Source organism: Lontra canadensis, unplaced genomic scaffold (assembly GCF_010015895.1).
Source record: "Lontra canadensis isolate GAN:19392208 unplaced genomic scaffold, GSC_riverotter_1.0 scaffold43, whole genome shotgun sequence".
NCBI classification, from domain to species: Eukaryota; Metazoa; Chordata; class Mammalia; order Carnivora; family Mustelidae; genus Lontra; species Lontra canadensis.
In genome coordinates, this window is record NW_022631037.1 from 10,790,625 (window position 1) to 10,811,238 (window position 20,614).

Here is a 20,614-nt window from a genome sequence, read left to right on the forward strand (position 1 = left end):
CTGCCCCCACTGGTTGCTAGGGATATGAAGTGAGCCACGTCGTCCTTGCCCTGTCTAATGAAGTCCACTTGTTTTTATCGAGTTTGGGACACATAAAAACTGTGGGCAGAGGTAATTCGTATCCCAGGGAGAAACAACACCAGGCAGCAAGAAAAAAAGACAAGGCAGTGTGTGTGACAGGATGTGGCTCGAGGACATCAGCTGCTTCAGGTGCCACCTGCCGCCCCCCCCCCCCGCTGAAATGTGGCTTGCCCTTTCCTATGCCTCTGTGCCATTCCTATGGACCACTGAGAGTGGCTAAGAGGCGGAGGTCATCCAGGTAGAGGTCAACATCCAGAGCTCCACCGTGACGATCGCAGAAACCCAAGATGGTGTACCATGTGTCGGCGGAGTATCGTTTGGCTCTTCATGTACTTCAAACAGAATTCGCACATGTAGAGCCGTCCCAGGCGCGCGTATTCTTCGGGATAGGGAGAGTGGTACCACGTATCGAGCTCATAACGACCAAAAGCAATTGTTTTAATCATGTTGCTCCCCTCTGTGATTTGGCCTTGCAGCCTTAGCTTCTCCTATTGTAGAGAAGAAATCAGAAAGTCAGAGGATTACGACTGATCATCTTTGTCTTCAAAAAGTCTCTAGTATGCTTGTTCGCATGCCACCATGCTAGGCTAGGAGAAAAAAACAGAACTGACTTCTAGGGGTGCCTGGGTGGCTCAGTGGGTTAAAGCCTCTGCCTTTGGCTTGGGCCATGATCTCAGGGTCCTGGGATTGAGCCCCGCATCCAGCTCTCTGCTCAGCGGGGAGCCTGCTTCTCCCTCTCTCTGCCTACTTGTGATCTCTGCCAAGTAAATAAATAAAATCTTAAAAAAAAAAAAAAAAAAAAAAAAAGAACTGACTTCTAATGCATGAGAAACTTGCACTTAAGAGGGCTGCCCACCCGGACAGATAGTCAGGATGGCTTCTAGAAAACACAATCTACACTGCCTGGAAGCGTAGGTCTCAACAGACCGCAGCTTTCCTCTGCTCCCTACCATGCTGTGGGTGGGCCTCACCTCTAGAACCTCAGTACCAAGTCCTTGGTAAAATTTTGTTTCTCATCAGCCGGCACCAAACCACTTGATAAAGGCAATCTACCACAAAGAAAAACGCCCCGCCCTTACCAAACATTGTAAAACTAACCAGGAAAGTTTATCTAGAATGTGCTTTACTATCTGCCTCTAAAGCTCTAGGGATCTGTGTGACACGGGGCCATCCTGTCAAAGCAGGTCCCTGAAAACATATTTTTGAAACATGGACAGTGCTTTAGTACTGGACTCTACTCCAGAGGAGGCAGAAAATATTTCTGGATATCACTCCCTACTCAGTGGTTAGGACCTGACTATAGGACAAATTTTCAAGCCTAACCAGGTGGAGAGCTGTGACAGGAAACACGCTGCTCCAGAACAGGAAGAAAAGCAACTACCAAACCCTGCCCCCTCCAAGATTCCAACAAGTCTCTCTGAGGATTTGTGAATCAAGTATTTGACATAATTAAAAAAAAAAAAAAAAGGGAAAGAGGATATTCACTCTACAAGCTAAGTTTCCTTCAATACATTTCATCTGGGGCGCCTGGGTGGCTCAGTGGGTTAAGCCGCTGCCTTCAGCTCGGGTCATGATCTCAGGGTTCTGGGATCGAGCCCCGCATCGGGCTCTCTGCTCGGCAGGGGGCCTGCTTCCCTCTCTCTCTCTCTCTGCCTGCCTCTCTGTCTACTTGTGATCTCTGTCAAATAAATAAATAAAATCTTTAAAAAAAAAAAATACATTTCATCTGTTAAATCACAGGTACCACAATTTTTTTAAAGCAATCTTGTTAAAAATTCTGCTAGGGTATGAAAACCAAGTAAAGTAACTGTAAATAAAAATCAGAACAGTAAACCAGCTTCACAGATAAAACGTGGCTAGGTCAAAGATTAATTTCCTTTATAAAACGTCTCACCACAGCCTTTTCCATTACTCCTCTATGCTGTTCTCTTAATTCTTTTGGAGCTAGAATGGAGGGCCTAGCAAAGCCTGCAAAGGCTAGCTCCTGGGACGGGGGTGGGGGGTGGGGTGGGGTGTTGGTAAAGAGAACAAGAGAGGCTTAGCCACCAGTAAGAGGCTCTCAGAATTGCAAATTGCCCGACTGAGACGAGGGGCACCTATTGTCTAACCCAGGCTTCAACACTCCCACCAAACAGGTCCTTCTGGGAGATGAGATGGAGAGGGAAAAGTGGTCAGGGAAAAGAAAGGGAGGAGGGGAAATTAAGTTTAAATATGAATGGGAAGCTGGATCATTCTGATAAAGGATAGCTGCGGGAAGGGAAAGAGATTTTCATTGTTTCCCATCAACTGATCGATCACTATCACTTTTCTGGGCAGTTTACAAGACTTTCACCAGCAGTCCGTAAGCCTGAAGGTCTTAATACTCACCAAATCCTCTGAAGCCCGGGCTTGTGCTCTTCGGAAAAGATCCAAGTCATACTCACTAGTCAGGTTTTCCAAGAGAGGTTCCCGAGTGTTCCCATAGGTCTGTCTGTGTTCCTAGGAAAATAATTAGAGCGTGAGTCTTACTGCTTCTAAGAACTTAATCTATTTTATTTCAGTCAATGCCAACCAGAGGGCCAAGCACAACTATAAGCTATTTATTTAGTGCCTACTATATGCCAGGCATTATACTAGGCACTGGGGACTGAGCATAAGACACACTATTACCAGGTTAATGCCAAAAACAACCATTATCCACCCTAGTGAATCTGGAAAGAAAATGCTCCTACACCTTCAAAAGGGAGTTTCATTCTTCTCTTTCTAAATGAGCACCTCGAGGGTCAGAATTCTATTCCTCCATTTCTTCATCTGAAAATGTGCATGACAATACAAATAAATAAAATGTAACAAAGCCAAAGGCGCTACAAATTCCTAAAATCTTAAGATCTGGACGGAACCTCAGTGGATACTCCCATGTTTAAAAGCAAAACAAAGCAGAACAAAACAAAATACACAAAATCTCTTGAGACTTATAGAGTCTCACATTTTAGACGGAAAGGAGAAGCCTCAACGAGGAAGGGGTATCCACACTGAGTGGTCCTTGCTAAGTCCCTTCCCCGAAGTCGCTGCGCCCATGATGCCGTTCGCCCAAGGCCGGAATCTGCCACCTGAGATCTCCAGCCCCGGTACATGGGAAACACAGGCTGGCCCCTTTAAAAAACACTGTGCTAAATACTAAGCGAGGAGGAGGGGACAATACTCAAAAAATCAGAAGCATAAAAGTAAGCCAGTTCTCAGTAAGTATCAAATCTCACCATGGCAGTCATGACAAATATCCTGGCACCGGAAAGAAAGGCCACAAGGGAAACTTCCCTTTTAAAACCTCTGATTCTAGCCCTTCCCACTCCATCCCAGACTCCACCTCCCACCCAGAGAATAGAAGATAATGGTTGTTAAGTGGAGTGGATGGCTCATCCCCGGGAGAACATTACAGAATTCGCATGTATATTATCATATGAAAAAGCTATTCACCAGTACCTCAACCCCTATTACAATTTCTTCCGGTTCCTCTGGGCCCATCTGACCTGTATCTTTTGCATCTAAGATTCAGGTTCTTAAATATGAAGTTTTTTCTTCTAGTTTCATAAACATTTTTTTAAGCTTATAAAAAAATATCCTAGCCAGCATTTTTAACAGGAAGGTTGGGTCCAAATAACCTAGCTCAAATTTTGGAAAGCAGATGTTTGTAAACTCAATTTCAGGAGCTTTTACTTCAGACATTCTTTCTACCCCCCATATGATTTCTGGGCAAGTTACTTCTCGAACCCTCCGTCTTCTTATCTATGAAATAGTTAAAACACAGCCCATCACAAAGAGTTGTCCTAAAGACGATGGGAACAACATAACCATGCCTAGTGCCCACGCACATAAGCATTCAGTAAATGCCACTATCATGTTTACTCCTTCCACATCTACCCAATTTGTAGATAGAAACACTGAACAAGGCAGAGGGAGGCATACAACTTTGCACCTGGCAGCCCACTACTAGAACCCTCCCCTCTACAAACCCAAGAGTCTGGTGTAGGCGGTTAGCTACAGATCCGCCCAACACCCATTTCCTGCTGGGCCATATCCACCTCATTCATAATATTATCATTTTCAAGGCAGTGAGGATGACCAAAAAAGTAAATACATGGTTTGGCATATTCTTGCCTTAGTGAAGCTGTGCTAAGTATCCACAAGCCATACATTAAATAACTTAACGCCTAAATAAGCCAATATTCCAATTCCATGAAAAGATAAAAATATGCATCAGGAAAAGCCCGAGAGATCTCATAGCAAAACACGCGGCAGGGGAAGGGGCTTCCTATCTCAGAGGGTGATTTTTATTGAAATTTTTCTTCTCTAATATTTTTGGCATTTTCATTAGGAAGCATTTAACACATTTATAAATATCAGTCACACATATTTATAAATCATATTTACAATAAATCTTTACTTAACAGTTAAATTTTATGCAAAAATTTCTTGAATTTTTATGAAATGAGGAAATTACAGTTCAAGTTATTTAAGTGAAAACACAGAATCCAAAGCTGTGCTTACAGTAAAATTCAAATTACATAAATTAGGCATTATGTAAGAAGCTAAGAAGAAATATCCCCAAATGCTAACATGGCTACTTCTTAGGTAGTAGGACTGATGCTTATTTCTGTATACTTCTCTTTGTGTTCTGCATTTCCTACTACAAATGTGTATTACTTTGGGGATACCTGGGTGGCTCAGTCAGTTAAGCAACTGACTTTGGCTCAGGTCCTGGGATCAAGCCCAGCATTGCTGGTCTTCCTACTTGGGGGTGGGAATGGGGGGATTCTGCTTCTCCCTCTCCCTCTCCCCTAGCTTATGAGCTCTCTCTCTCAAATAAATAAAATCTTTAAAAAAAAAATCATTATTTTTAAAACTAGAAAAAAAGTTAAAATACTACCCAAAAAATCTTCTTATAGAATATATCACCCAATACTTTATACTATGCGGAAATTTTGTTTTCCCATTAAAATATACAGACTATTGGGGCGCCTGGGTGGCTCAGTGGGTTAAAGCCTCTGCCTTCAGCTCAGGTCATGATCCCAGGGTCCTGGGATCAAGCCCCGCATCAGGCTCTCTGCTCAGCGGGGAGCCTGCTTCCACCTCTCTCTTTCTCTCTGCCTACTGTGATCTCTGTCTGTCAAATAAATAAATAAAATCTTTAAAAAAAAAAAAATATACAGACTATCACTTTGTGTGAATACTTTCCCTTACACAGACATCTCCAACATCCTGCTATTTGTTCGAGTGGCTAAATTTAACCCTTTACAACTATAGTGAGGTTTACAAACAAGTACAGGACTGAATTTTTTTTTTTCATCTAAATTCTAATGGCATTTTGTCTTTCGAAGCCTCCTGTTTCCACTCTTAACAACCCAGTCTGGGGGTGGGGGGCGATTATGGCAAACTCTAAGGGCCAGAGGTGGGCCCTTCCAGGGTGTTCTCAAAGGCAGGGCTTAGAAACCAAAAGCAATCAAATGCGAATGCAAGAATTCATCTTAATTATTTAACTTTTTCTCACCATATATTTCTCTTTCTGTTCTTTGCTCAGCCCAGAATTCCTTTTCTTCCTGAGTTCAGCCACCTTTTCCTTATATCGCAGCTGCCTCTCTGTTGGTGCCTGAAAGGCAAGAAGAGGACACTGAAAAGCTAGCTGGAAAATGTGTTATGTCATTCAGTTTCAAGATGAAAAGTAACAACACAAGACAAACCACAACCCAGGCAGGGAAGGAAAACATGCCCAGTGTGTGACAGCCACCCTGCGAGTACCATGGCGATTTTAAAATCCCAAACAGGGTTCCCAGACCACCATGGTTACAGTCAGTTAATATGGCTTCAGGAATGTACTTATTTTAGTATTAAACCAAACAGAACATAAATTAAGGAGGGATGTCTCCACCAAAGCGGCAGGAATAAAATAAAGGTATGTTAATTCAATAAGCATTTCTTGAATGTTTACTGTTTTCCAAGCACTGATACAAGAATGAATAAGACTTTTAAACTGAGTCAGACTAGAAGCCCAGATAGACCATGAAAACAAGAGCAGCTACAACTTACAGCATGCTTATTACCTGGCAAGCACCAGGGAAGGGGATTTTGTCGGGTGACTACCATACTACGTAGTTATTGTTCACTCCTTGTTATGAACAAGGAAATAAAGTGTAAGGAGGGTAGCTGACCTGCCCGAGACCACACAGCTAGTATCACAGAATCACAGTATTCAAATCCAGATCTGTTTCGCTCCAAATCCCAACCTCTCCCTCCTCACCAGGCTTCCTCTGCTAGCTACCTATAATCTGACCACAAAACCAGACAACCACGTGATGAGCTACATATATGTAAGATGCGACAAGGGCTAAACCAGCATCCTGAGAACATTACAACTGAACACCTATGGAAGAGCCGCCTCAACGGTAGGAGGTCTGGGAAGAATTTCTACAACAGCTGAGAAGTGTTCAAGGCCTTGAAGGATAAACACAATCCCTTCCTGGCACAGAGTTAGGCAGAAAAACGGCAAGAGCGAAGACCCAAGGCAGTCACGAAGAAACAAGGAATTAAGCGTCATTAATAAGCAGGAATGTTCAGAGAAGCAGAAAGATTAGGGCCAAGCAGCATCTCGGAATCCAAGGCAAGAGAGAAGTAGAAGAAAAACGACACCATCCCCGAGTGTCAAATGCTAATAAGCACAAGTCACTGGCGACCTTGGAACCATGCCAGCACAGCGAGGCGGTTTGAAAGTAACAAAAGGTTAAAAAGGAGATGCGACTTGGAGCGGCAAGTGCCATCTCGGAAATAATCAGGATTGCGTGCGATAACCATTATTTTCATAAACACCACGATTTCTTCATTTATGAGGCAGAAGCGCTCGTTTCATGAACTTTTACTATCTGGAAAGTAAATATGCTCCTGAGTGTACGACTGAAGGCGAGTTAGGACGAGTTACTCAGAAATACCACGGGGAACAAGAGACTTGGAGAGACCTAACGCCCGCTCCTGGGCCGAGGAGAGCCAAGACTTGGCCCCCAGGCTGCGAGCGGCCGGCGCTTGAGCGAGGCCCGTACCTGGTGCCTGGTTGCGTGCCTGTTGTCATCTTGCCTGTGGGACAGCGTTCTCTCTTCTATCTGCTTATCCCGGCTCTGTGCTCTCACCTGCAACCATCAACAACGTCAATAAATCCACCTGCTTCTAAGACTAGGTTACGTAAAAGAATAAGAGTATCATGGAAATCCCCTGAATTCACGCTGCGGTTTTACTTTCAAAGGGTCTTCACGTTTATTATCACCATCTCTCCAAGATGGGGAAGGCAGGCTTCACCATCTGCTTTCTCGGCCACTAACTGAGAATCAGAGAAGCGCAATCCTCGGGGCTACGTGGTAGCAAGGCGAAGATTTTAATGAAGTCTGAGGACTCGGAGCCTGGGCCCCTCCTGCCGCACAATGGGTAAGAAACAAGAAACCGTGAGCAAGTGCAAGAACGGGGTGAAGACGTGCACAGGCAAGCGTGGATAGCTGGGGGGGTCAAGTCTCCGGGGAAACTGAACTCTGCAGTTATGTGTTCTTAAGGCAAAACACATCAGCTCTCCAACAGTTTCTGCTTCACCTTCTGGAAGTGAGGGCTCACATCTAACCTCCTGTTCCGCTTCACACCAAAACTCAGCACGGCCAAAACACGATGACTGGTATTCTCCCACAGATCTGCAACTCCCAAACATTCCCTCTGTCGACAGACAGCAACACTTTCCAAACAACTCATCGGGTCAAAAACTTGAAAGTCATCCTTGCTGCTTCTCTTTCTCTCTCCTCATGACATCCATCAGCAAGTCTATCAGGCCGCTCCCTTCCGAGATACATCCTGAATCCCATCAGCTCCTACTATCTCCTCGGATGTGGCGCTAGTCCAGGCCCCCCGCCACTGCCCGAGCTTTGGAGCACCCTTCCAACTAGTTGGCCTGAATCAAACTCTTGCCTCCGACCAGTCCACTCTCCACACACAACAGTTGTGATTTTTAAAAAGCATTTAGGAAATTATATTACACCTCTGCTAGAAGCCCTCCAAGTGCTTCCCACCGTTATCACATTAAAGACACACTCCTCGTGCCAAGGCCTACAGGTCTTTTGGGATCTGGATCCTCCTTCCTCATTTCCCATTATGTGCCAGTCACACTGGCCTACTTCTGGCCCCTCCAACCCAGCAGCTGATCTCTACCTCACAGCCTTTGTGCCTGCCCATCCTTCTACCTACATCTCTTCTAGATCCAGACACAACAGTCTCTTTGCCCTCAGCCATGACTCAGGTCAAACGCCAACTCCTCTGGAAGGTCTTCCTTAACGACCTGCGCAAAAGCAGTGCTGTACCCATCACTCCCCCCAAAACAGCCATCACCCCCAAAACAGCCACTCTGTATCTTTTTTTGTTGTTCTCACAGCATTTATTACTGCATGAAATTCTTCTCTACTTATTCAACAGTATGTGCTTTGCCTCCCCCCATGAGAAAGCTCACTGAACGTAGTCTTTTTATCTCATTCAGAGAATCCTCAGATACCTGTCACGGTATGTAGTCATGGCAATCTGGAACAGAATGAAAATGGCAATATCCTTGACTGTAAACATTTACCAGGAAACTCAAGGGTAATCACATATATGCAAGTACATTAAAAATTACAGAGCTTTCAGTAAATGCAGGAATTAGTCTAATTTTTCCATTTGGGATTCTAAATGTTAATAAAAATATAGATCTTTCAGAAATTCCCTGGAGCCACCAGGTTTCAGCAGTAGAGATGGATTATGTGGAGCCTCACTGCTCTTGTGAAGAAGAAAGCACAACAAAGGAAAGATTCAGGAAATGCTTTCCTTTTTTTTCAGAATTTTCTTCCCCAAACTGAAATTTTTCTTCCTCTTTTTTAAAAATAAATTGCTTAACTTGTTCACATTGCCACAAGCCAACAATTTACAAGTTGTACTTCAGGAAGACTTCTATGTGAGACCATCCACAGTATCCCATCATGATATTTAAAGACAAGAGGCAGAGGACAACTCTCAAAAGAGATCTTGGTTCATTTCAGAGAAACAAAGACCTAGTGCCTTGTCGGCATCTGATGCAGATGTTGGCCGAGCTGTTCCTGTTTTGATCAGGTCTCAGGCAAATGGCAAGATAATGGGAAGACCTACCACTCGCTCTTACATGGAGCAGAAGAAATGACCTTCCTTACACAAGAGATTTGGAATGAAGAAAAATAAGAACATTTTCATCAACCTTAAAATCCATATACGCATTTAAAGTACGCTACTTTGCTGAAAGAGTAAACACATCAAGAAATGTCCCATGGTGTGGTCTAGTTGTGAATAAGAAACCAAATTCCTGACTCAGAAAGAACTAATGTTGGCTAGGGATTCTAATTTTTCATAGGATGAAAGTGGCTCAGGCAGGAATAAATCTGTGACCTTGGCATTGTCAGAAAATAACAGCCACAAGAACGACAGTTAATACTTTGATCCAATAAGCTTGGATAACCTATCCAAATACTACCCACGCAATCCATTTAATTAAGAACGTTTAGACTCTTGCTTCCCTATTATTAGTTCCATCCTTGGTAGCAGCAACCCATACAGGAACATGTAAAAGAGGATCCTGGGCTCTCCCAAAGCCATTACCCCAAATCCCAAAGGTTATTTAGGACTACAGTCCTCAAGAATTTAAAACAAGAATTAACCAAGAGCAGGCATGACTGAGAATAACAAAAAGGAAAAATATTCCACGGAAACAGAGAAATAGGAAAATAATTCTGAAAAACTTTAAAGAGCAAAATGTCTTCACAGATTCATGAGAAGAGAACCTAAATCATAAATAGAGATCACATATTTATGCAAATTAGTTCCTAATGGAAAAGGTGCCTGGCAGTCGCTGAAGTCAATTTTCAAAGCAAAGTATCAAGGCACTAGAAAATGATACTCCAAATATTCCATACATAATCTCCCTATTAATTTCCTTCAAAGCATTCATTACCTCCTAGAATTCTTTTATATTTAACTATTTTTTTTTTTAACTGTATCTTTACTATGTTTCCTCCACTAGAATATAAGAAAAAGGACCTTGCCTATTTTGTTCACACTGGATCCCCAGGGTTTAGCCAAGTGCCTGGCAAACCTTATGGCAGCACTCACTGGGTAAGTACACGTCAAGTAATGACTACAATTACCTTGCATTCATCAGCTGAGAGGTTATGATAGAGCGGGCATCCTGAGATGGAGAAATGTCTCTCGTGTTTTCCTGTAAGATGTCCTGTTAAAAGAGGGAAAAACTCAATCTCAAAAGATTTAAGCTCATCAAACAATAGTTTTCTGTACATCTACCGTGTTATTTTGCTATATCTTTTTTATCCGATATATATCTGATCACAGATTGAATCCACCAAAGGTAAGTGACGGGCCATAACTTGCACACACGATAAATTCTTTTCTTCCACAGGATGGATCTGGCAATCTTTGAACATACTTGTATGTTCAGTATCAACAGTAGTTCCTTCTGTTCTTCTGATAGTGTATTTCTCAAATTCCAAAAAAGTCATAAAGCCATACATTTATAATAAAGGAACAAAAAAAATGAACATTTTCTTTCAGTGAAATTTAATGCTCCTATGCTAAATTTTCAAGTTATATGTATACTAAGTGTTCCTTCTTTTCTATTATGCAATGGTATCCAATCTGAACTGAGTTCTCATAATCAAAAGAAACTTATGGAAAATAAAGAAAATGGACTCTTCTAATCTACAAATAAGCATATTTTGATAATTCTGAACCAGATTAAATATATTTATTTTCTTGGAGGGGGACTGATTTTGTTTAAAGATTCAGGCTTCTTCTGTAATCAGACTTTTAAATAGGCAGTTAGTATTTTCAATAGCCACGACATAAAAGCAACTCAGGTGTCTATTCATAGACAAATGGATAAAGAAAAAGGTGTTCTATACATACACACACACACACACACACACACACAGAGTGGAATATTACTTGGCCACAAAAAAAGAATGAGATCTTGCCATTTGTGATACAGATGGACCTAGAGGGTATTATGCTGAGTGAAATAAGTCAGTCAGAGAAAGACAAATATCCTATGATGTCACTCATATGTGGAATGTAAGAAACAAAACAAAGGAAAAAGCAAAGAAAAAACAAAACCCGACTCTTATATACAGGAAACTGGCCGCTGCCAAAGCGGGGAGGGGAGAAAGGGGTAAAATAGATAAAGGGGATCAAGAGTACACTTATCTTGATGAGCACTGGTTCATATATGAAATGCCGAATCACTACTGTATATCTGAAACTAATCTAACACTGTAATAAATAAATGGGAAGTTAGCACAAGGCACTCTTATGAGGGGACAATGTTAGTAAATAACAATACAGAAAGCTCATTTTATCTAAAGGGTCATCTCTTCACTTTTCTATTTTTCATGTGGCTTTGGGAAACACACAGGGAACTGAATGTCACCTCCTTTTTACACATCTCTTTAACCAAGAGGTTTAAAAAACCTTTGGGTAATGGAGACATTGGCATTTAAAAAAATCATACATGATTTATGGAGTAAGCTTTACAAGATGAAATTAATCCAAGTACTGGAGGAGAGAGGAATTAACATATGATATGCAGGCTGCCATTTCTCCAGGACTGTATTATAAAAAAATATGATTTTAGAGATCCATTCAATTTATCTTGCACAGAAAAAACTACCCTCAGTGATCAACACCATGTATAAAACGTAAAGCATTGATACTACAGAAAGCCTTCTTTCTATAGATATTTCTTAAAAAAAATACTTCCATAAGTATTTCTTTCTAAGATATTATGCATCTATAACTTCTGGGTAAATTATTCAAGTCATGTCTTATTCTGGAATATATAAACTGAAACCGATCTAATGTGTCTATATCAAAAGTGTTAAAAAGGATAAGTAGTCTATTGATCTAGCAGTTCTACTGCTACAAATTTATTCCTACAGGTTTTCTTAGGAAGATACCAAAATACACACATACAAGGCTATCCACTACAGTATTATTCAAAATAAATAAAATGAGAAATATCTCAAGATCAATCCATACGGGACAATGTAAAAAATCTATATAAACTATCAATATAATAGAATTCTCTGTATTCTTTATTATTTTTTTTAAAGATTTTATTTATTTATTTGACAGAGATCACAAGTAAGCAGAAAGGCAGGCAGAGAGAGAGGAGGAAGCAGGCTCCCCGCGGAGCAGAGAGCCCTATGTGGGGCTCGATCCCAGAACCCTGGGATCATGACCTGAGCCGAAGGCAGAGGCTTTAACCCACTGAGCCACCCAGGCGCCCCTCTCTGTATTCTTTAAACAGAATGAAACTCTGAGAAAGGTAAAATATCCAAGATGCCAAACCATCGTACTTTCCCTTTTGTGGATAACAAAATAGAAATTTATGTATATATACACGTGTATGTGCGCGCATGTACACACAAACTTACTGAAAGCATTCATAAAAAGCTACAAGAGGGGAGCCTGGGTGGCTCAGTGGGTTAAGCCTCTGCCTTTGGCTCAGGTCATGATCTCAGGGTCCTGGGATCGAGCCCCAAATTGGGGGTCTCTGCTCAGCAGGGAGCCTTGCTTCACCCTCTATCTCTCTGCCTGCCTCTCTGCCTACTTGTGATCCCTCTCGCTCTGTCAAATAAATAAAATCTTAAAAAAAAAAAAAAAAGCTACCAAGAATAGTTTTATATCCAGGGATATGAGTGAAGGAAAACTATGCATTTCAAGGCTCTTGCAGGGTTTTAAGTTTTCACGAGCACAGACTACTTTCATACCAAAATTATTTAAAAAAATTAATGACGTTATTTTGCTGAACTTAAAGAGTAGAACAGGATCAAAAATAATTTCAGTACTTTTTTTTTAACTAATCTCTATGTCCAACATGGGACTCGAACTCACAATGCCAAGATGAAGAGTCACGGGCTCCACTGAGCCAGCCAGGCACCCCCTTATCAAAAATAATTTTGGAAGCTCAGGTTCGTACTTTTCAAACTTTGCCAGTACATTAACACCAAAAGTCAAAGTAAACTCTCCTCTGATGCAACAGATTTACATTTATCTTCTCATCTACCCCACTAAGGGGGGTTAAGTACTGAGCATAAATAACATACAGTTAGGCCCGACTCTGACCTCGTCTCCTTGTGCCCATTCTGGTTGCTCTGCCCTAGGCATACTGGCCCCTAAATGTGTCTCAAACTGCATAAACATTATCTTGCCCCACAGCCTTAGCACTTGGCTGTGTGAGTGAATGAGTGTGTGTGTGTGTGTGTGTGTGTGTGTGTGTGTGTGTGTTTGTATATATGAACAATACCTTTCTCTCTCAGCACTCCCTAATTTTCCTTCAAGGAAATATCTCTAGTTGGCGTATTATGTATCCACCTGGTTTGCCTTCCCCAGTTAAGACTATAAACTCCAGAGGGTAGAAACTTGGACATGTTCCCAGCTACACCCCCAAAACCTAAAACAGTGTCTGGCATGTGGCAAACAGAGCACATGAAAGTGACAATTTAGGGAAGCAGGGAGAGTGACAAGCAGGGCCTGAGTCTCTTTGCCATCTGGTGAGTAGATCCCCTCACCCTCTTGAAGCATTAGCTAGCACTCAAATACCAGTGTTTACATGATGATGTCCATGCTTAGTTTTTCCATCATTTACCCAAGGAAACTCATTTTAGGCCTAAAATGATCAGCTTCTTTGAGTGATGACTGGTGTGATATTCAGGGGAACTTATGCTCTAGGCATTCTGAGGAGTTGAGATTATCAGAGATATTGGTGCTAAGACCAGGAAAAGATGCAAATACATTAAATGCTAGGGAAAACATACTGTGGGCCTGTAAAGCAACAGCTTACTCTGTTCTACCTTTTTTCGGAACCTGATAGCCCCGCTGAAAAGTTCACAAATTTGAGAGGTAGACCCAGTGGAGAAAAGTCTGTAATCTCCATCAGCGCCTTCCAGCTCTAAACGAAGGCTTAATCCCAACGTCTGCACAGAAGCTCGTCTTAAGGACCATTGGTTTAAACCATTATAAGAATCTGCCAGTAAGAGGTAAAGGTTGTAAGAAAACACTGAGATATTCTTCTATCTGAGAAGAGATACTTGTCCAGTTTATACTTATCAAGTATACAAAGCCTAAAACCACTGAAGTCACAAAAGTCCAGCATCTCATCTGCGCCCTTTTACGTTCACGGCCACACAATAAGAACTCTGTTTTTCTCATTTTCTTAGCAGCTCTGGCCACACAAGCAGTACTCTGCATTAGTTACACTCCTCATGAAGCACGAACTGTGCACCACACAATGAGCCATTTGGAGACAACTGGTCTTCTGTTTTGTATCTGCAGGAAAAAGGAGGAATCTTTTCACAGGGAGAAACTCGCAGGAAACTGATTGGTGCGTCGCACTTTTTGTCCTTGCAACCAAGGAGCAAAAATACTCTCTACTCGAGTGGGCAACTCAGTGATGCTCTCAGCGCCACCGAAGAACCCAAGAAACTAGATCACAGGAGAACACAGAACATCTCCTCATGATCCTAATTCCAGAGGGCGAGAACCACGGAACACAGGTGTTATGAAGCCGGTCACACTCACCTAGAGAGTTACAGCCTGGAGTAGGACACTTCATATTAAAATTGTAGCTTTCGTGGAAGCGACGGCGCTTGGGGCGATGAGAGAGATCGCTGCCTGAGTCCTTCAGGGACATGTCCTTGGCAATGCTCTCATCGTGAGACACGTTGGGGCTAGAGATGTCTATATCAGACTCAGAAGAAGGCGCATTTCCAGTTGGAGTTCGCGGTGGAGACTCATCATGATCAGCTGTATTTTTAGTTTCTAAAGCAAAACCAATTGGTAGAAGCTCATAAGTGGGGTTCTTTTATTTAGAGGTTTACTATTTGGAAGAGTTTATGGGCTTCCCAGATCCTCTATCATTTAACCAGTGACTTTTAGCCACTTATCTGCTGTAAAGCTATAAGGAAAATGAAAAGAAACTAACATCATTCCTTTGTGTGACTTTACATTCTGAGTAAAATTCAGTTTAGGATTTATCCTAGTACATTTCACTTATCTGTGTTTCTCATAAGCCCCCCATCATGGGTAATCAAAACTGGACAGAAGAGGGGCGCCTGGGTGGCTCAGTGGGTTAAAGCCTCTGCCTTCGGTTCAAGTCATGATCCCAGGGTCCTGGGATTGAGCCCCACATGAGGCTCTCTGCTCAGCGGGGAGCCTGCTTCCCCTCCTTCTCTCCCTGCCTGCCTCTCTGCCTGCTTGTGATCTCTGTCAAATAAATAAATAAAAATCTTTTAAAAATAAATAAATAAATAAAATGACCTTAGTGGGAAGCCTGCTTCTCTCTCTCCCACTCCCCTCGCTTGCGTTCCCTCTCTCGCTGTGTGTCTTTCTGTCAAATAAATAAATAAAATCTTAAAAAAAAAAAAAAGGAAGAAGAAGAAAACAACTACTCTTCCAATTCAGTCAATACTGTGAGTGAATGACCACCTCATGTTCTCAGAGCTTTCTAGGTTTTTTTTTTTGCTTTTTTTTTTTTTAAGGATTTTATTTATTTATTTGACAGAGATAACAAGTAGGCATAGAGACAGGAGGAAGCAGGCTTCCCTACTGAGTGGAGAGCCCGATGTGGGGCTCGATCCCAGGACCCTGGGATCATGACCTAAGCTGAAGGCAGAGGCTTTAACCTACTGAGCCACCCAGGTGTCCCAGAGCTTTCCAGTTTTTAAAAGAAACTAGTAACCCAGGTTTTCTTCGTTTTTTTATGGAATTCTGTATTTCCAAATGCTGGCAACAAACTTTTAAACATGTAAACACTGGGGCACCTGAGTGGCACAGTCGGTTAAGTGTCTCTTAGTTTCAACTCAGGTTGTAATCTTGGGAATCCTGAGATCAAGCCTGGCGAGTCTGCTTGTCGCTCTCCCTCCCCCTCTGCTTCCCCACTCTCTATAAATGAATGAATTTTTAAAAATAAAAATTAAAAAAGTAAACACTGTGCAAGCAAACCAACAGAGCATGTTGGCAGGCTGGGTGCCCCGGTCTGTAACCCGTGCTCTAAGGCATCTGATCTGGGCTGGTGAATCACAATCTCAACAGCTCACAACCCCCATTTCCAAGGTCACTCCTCCTCAGAAATTCAGAGGTAAGTGGACTGACAAGCATGACTATAGGAAAATCTGGTGCAAGCTTTCTTCATCTATGGGTAAAAGGTCTCCAGTCCCTTTTGCCTATTATGGGTTCCATCTAATATACTTGTTACTCTAGACTTTTAGAGTACTCTAGTACAGATCTGTCCTCAGCGACACATTCAAGAAAGGAATCAGGCAAACAGCATTTACCTAGCTGAATATTTTCAGTCTTGGGCATCTATCTGTAGTGGCCTCAAGCCTTCCTTAAGAGGGAATTGATGAGATCATCTCTGTAATTGACCAAATGATCCTATATTCACTCACCTCTATCTGAAAAGTCAACCACTTGCTCAGTTTCTGAGCCAGACGAACGAGTCTGCCGAAGGGGGTATTTTTTCGGAGTCACCGGGGTAGGCTGCTGCTGACTACGGGTCACTCTTCTGGTAGAATAAGCAGGTTCCTCAGTGCCAAAAGACTGCAAATTTCGAACAGGACTGGAATCTGATCCCCAATATTAAAGATAATAATTTAAAGAGAAAAGAAGGAAATTTGTTTTATTTCTTATCCGTATGATTTATTAGCATGCATACCTCTTCATACTTCACAAAATCTAACAAATAGTTAACATACCTATTCTATTAAATAAAATATAAGCTAAAGAACCTAGATCAGATGTAGAGGTGCAATACAGTATAGAATTAACAGTTTAGGTTCTGGAATCAAGACTGACTCCCATTCCATGCCACTCCACCATACCACCTAGCTAGAGCATCTTGGGCAAGTTCACCTCTTCAAGTCTTTTCCCTGATCTATAAAAAAGGTAAAACACTAGCTGCAGGGCGCCTGGGTGGCTCAGTGGGTTAAAGCCCCTGCCTTCGGCTCAGGTCATGATCCCAGGGTCCTGGGATCGAGCCCCACATTGGGCTCTCTGCTCAGCAGGGAGCTTACTTCCTCCTCCCTCTCTCTCTGCCTGCCTCTCTGCATACTTGTGATCTCTGTGTGTCAAATAAAATAAATAAAAAATCTTAAAAAAAAAAAAACCACTAGCTGCACATTCCTCATATTTACTGTAAGAAGTGAGATACTTCATATAAATTTCATTGAATATGATCCCTGGTACCTAGTCTAGTGCTTTCTGAATATTAGCTTCATCCTCTCTTTCTTCCCTTAGTCCAACCCACCAAAAAACACGTATTTTACTACTAAAGGTGTAACAATATACAAATATTTCCTTTCTTTAGGGATCTCTTGTGTTCTTCCTGATTATGCTGATACTCTGAAGCAAAGTCATAATAGATTTACAAAAAGTGAGGCCAAGAACACAGTTCTGGAATTTTTTTAGATACCAAAACCTATTCTGAAGCATCTGGCAGCCTCGTTACTTCTCTAATTTGATGACACTTTAAAAAGAACTAGAGAGGGGTGCCTGGGTGGCTCAGTTGTTAAATGTCTGCCTTCAGCTCAGGTCATGATCCCAGTGTACTGGGATCGAGCACCGCGTCAGGCTCCCTGCTCAGTGGAGAGCCTGCTTCTCACTCTGCCACTCCCACTGCTTGTGTCCCCTCTCTCGCTGTGTCTCTCTCTGTCAGATAAATAAATAAAATCTTAAAAAAAAAAAAAAAAAAAACTAGAGAAAGATTCAAAGCTGAGATTAAACCATATTTGAGATGACAAAAGATCTTTAAGGTGATATGTAAATCTCACAGATTCTCCTAAGAACAAAACTAAAATTCTCAAGCTTTTCAGTAAAAGAAGTCAACACACAGCTAGGCTATCAGCTTGCATACCTCGAGAAGGCTCAATTCATAACAGAGCCTACATTTTGCTTTTGAGAAGGCCACCTTACATAGACTACATTGTGAACGATGCCCCTGGGAGTTGTGCAAATCCCCAGTTATGACGTATAACAACTAGGAAGAGACCCAGGGCCCAGGTATTTCCTAGCTGTTTTGAATATTTACAACTTTTAAGTGTCCGGGGCAATGACCAATTACACTCTGTAAGAATATTATAACCCTTCCTTTGCATATACTGTTCCTTCTGCCTAGAATAACATTTTCCCATCTTTCAACTTGTGAAATCCTACTAGATCCTTTAGGATCCACCTTGGAGACCTGTCCCAAATTACCGGCCCCATCTCTGAGCTTCCAAAATAGGCTATGCCAACCTCTCAGAGCCCTTACCACAATGCACGACCATGATCGACTGACATATCTGTATCTGGCACTGAACTGTGAGCACCTTACTGGCAGGAACTCTGATTTTTCTATCACGGCATTCCAGTACACAGAATAGTATCTGAATTACAGCAGTCATTTATCGCTATTCCCACTGTGCTCAAAAAATAAACACAAACTGAGACTCAAGAGACAACAGCGTGACTTCAACTGAAACGTTAAATTCAAAAATAAAATCAAGAACAGCTGTGGAGAATGTTCCCATTTTCTTGCTTGAAACAGCGGTTTTTCTCTCATTTTGCAATGTGCTCATGAAGCGACCAAATTAGTGACCAAACGGGCACTATTTAAGTGCTCGAGCCTATTACAGCTCCCCCCCACCCCCTAATCTGTTATCACCTATTGATCACCAGCTTTGTGCATTAACTGCAACCTCCTGTCCTCCCCGGGGAATCCCAGAGCAGAACCAGGAGGGATTCAGGGGCACCCTCCAAATCTAAGCCGAGACAACTCAATTGCATAAGAGAGCCTTCAAACTACCTTCCAACACAGAGATTCTCCATTCTGTACAACCAAAGTGAAATTCTAGGTATTTAACAACTGACAGTTGGGTGTAACTATTTATATCTAATAATTGCGTCTGACTACATTACAGAATTAAATATAAGTTTTGGAAGTATTGAGAAGTACTGAACCTCTTCCAAAAACAAGTTCAAGAGACTATTCTAAAGCCCTAAGTCTAAACCATTCCAACAGGAAGTGAAGAGATGGCATTCCCATTTTATTGATGGAAAAGCTGTAGTCCAAAAAAAAGTGAAGCGACTTAAGACATCCATGTGTCACACAGCCATTACATCAGACATAGTTCCTTTGGGTCTACAGATTAGACAACACCCCCAACAGAACCATTTTTTAAAGACCTGATACTTCTGCAGTCATTCACTCTGCATTTTACCAGATTCTGTCACCTACACCAAGCCAAGGGACCAGTTTCCATATTAACACAATAATATGATGACCAGTGAGCAGGCTGCGAGGTATGGTCAGGAAGAATGAATTCTTATACCTTGGGAACTCTGGCTCAGCCGGGCTGAAGAGCGAGTAACTCGGGCAGATCGCCGGGATGTGCCATCACTCTCTGAACTGTCTGTGTGCTCGAGATCTGTAGAAAAATCGGAATCTTCGGTTCCATCTGAACTACTGCCTGCATTCCTCTGTAACACCATAGATCCAGACATTAGCACAGAAGCATTTATTCTGTGGGTTTGTGTTAACACTGGAAATAAAATGAACCATGATCCCGAAAACACGAAGGAAGGATTCCATCGCCAAATTCCCTTTACTTAAGGCATTTAAACGGAACAACCTACAAATAATGCACTTTTCTTAAATGAATGAAAGAGAGCATTTTTACTTCATTAACACTGATTCTGACACAAGTCCATTTATCGGTCAGCACTACAAACTGGAAATAAAAGTATCAATTCAAAATGGTCTGGCCGACAGTACTAGGCACTTAAAGTCCATGGTGATAGGAAAAATATCAGTGCTAGTCTCCTTTTAACTTTAGAGTAGCTTTTGTTCAAAGTCTCCACGAAAGGCCATCATGTTTTTTTAAACCATATACTATTTCAAAATATCACGATCCACAACTCTGATCCCAAGAGAACTTAAAGAAAAAGACTAAAATTCTTCTTTCTTATGTTATCTACCTATGAAGTTTCTCCACATGTACCAAAAGTGCTTAAAAAAAAAAAGTAGCTTGCACATGAAGACTTGTAGATATTCAAGAACAGAGATTTTTATCATCTCTTCAATTAATAATTATTTGTCAATTATTAGCTTCCCGAAGCATGATTAGTCATACAGACAACGTTTAACGACTGAACATTAACATTATACCCTTCCCTAAGCCAGAAAGGGGAAGAGTATTTGCTTAGAAAACCCTACAAAACTTCAAGCTAGAAGCCCCCTGGGTTTTTTTATTCAAAACCCTTAGGGCCAGTTGTGTCTGAAATTCGTAACTTTTTGGAGAGGGAACATTTTGCATATACCCCGCAATACCCATCATCAAACACATTAATATTTCTACAGCAGAATATATAAACAATCACCCAATGAGACACACAGAAACTATAAGTAGGCTCAGGATAGTTTAAGACAGGT

At 41.7% G+C, this 20,614-nt stretch overlaps 1 protein-coding gene across 5 annotated transcripts in view; it reads right to left on the minus strand.

Annotated features, from left to right (window-relative positions):
* KAT7 (lysine acetyltransferase 7) overlaps positions 1–20,614 on the minus strand; it is a 32,363-nt gene that overhangs the window by 9,962 nt on the left and 1,787 nt on the right. Inside the window, exons 2-9 of one of the 5 annotated variants that reach the window (XM_032872135.1) lie at positions 19,515–19,610; positions 16,596–16,772; positions 14,728–14,967; positions 10,281–10,363; positions 7,146–7,232; positions 5,606–5,704; positions 2,449–2,559; positions 378–569 (exon numbers count right to left, since the gene is read on the minus strand). In XM_032872135.1, the coding sequence (XP_032728026.1) occupies positions 378–569; positions 2,449–2,559; positions 5,606–5,704; positions 7,146–7,232; positions 10,281–10,363; positions 14,728–14,967; positions 16,596–16,772; positions 19,515–19,610 (1,085 nt within the window). Of the gene's footprint in view, positions 1–377; positions 570–2,448; positions 2,560–5,605; positions 5,705–7,145; positions 7,233–10,280; positions 10,364–14,727; positions 14,968–16,595; positions 16,773–19,514; positions 19,663–20,614 lie in introns of all 5 variants that reach the window. The other 4 variants (XM_032872138.1, XM_032872137.1, XM_032872136.1 and 1 more) reach the window with 4 other exon arrangements.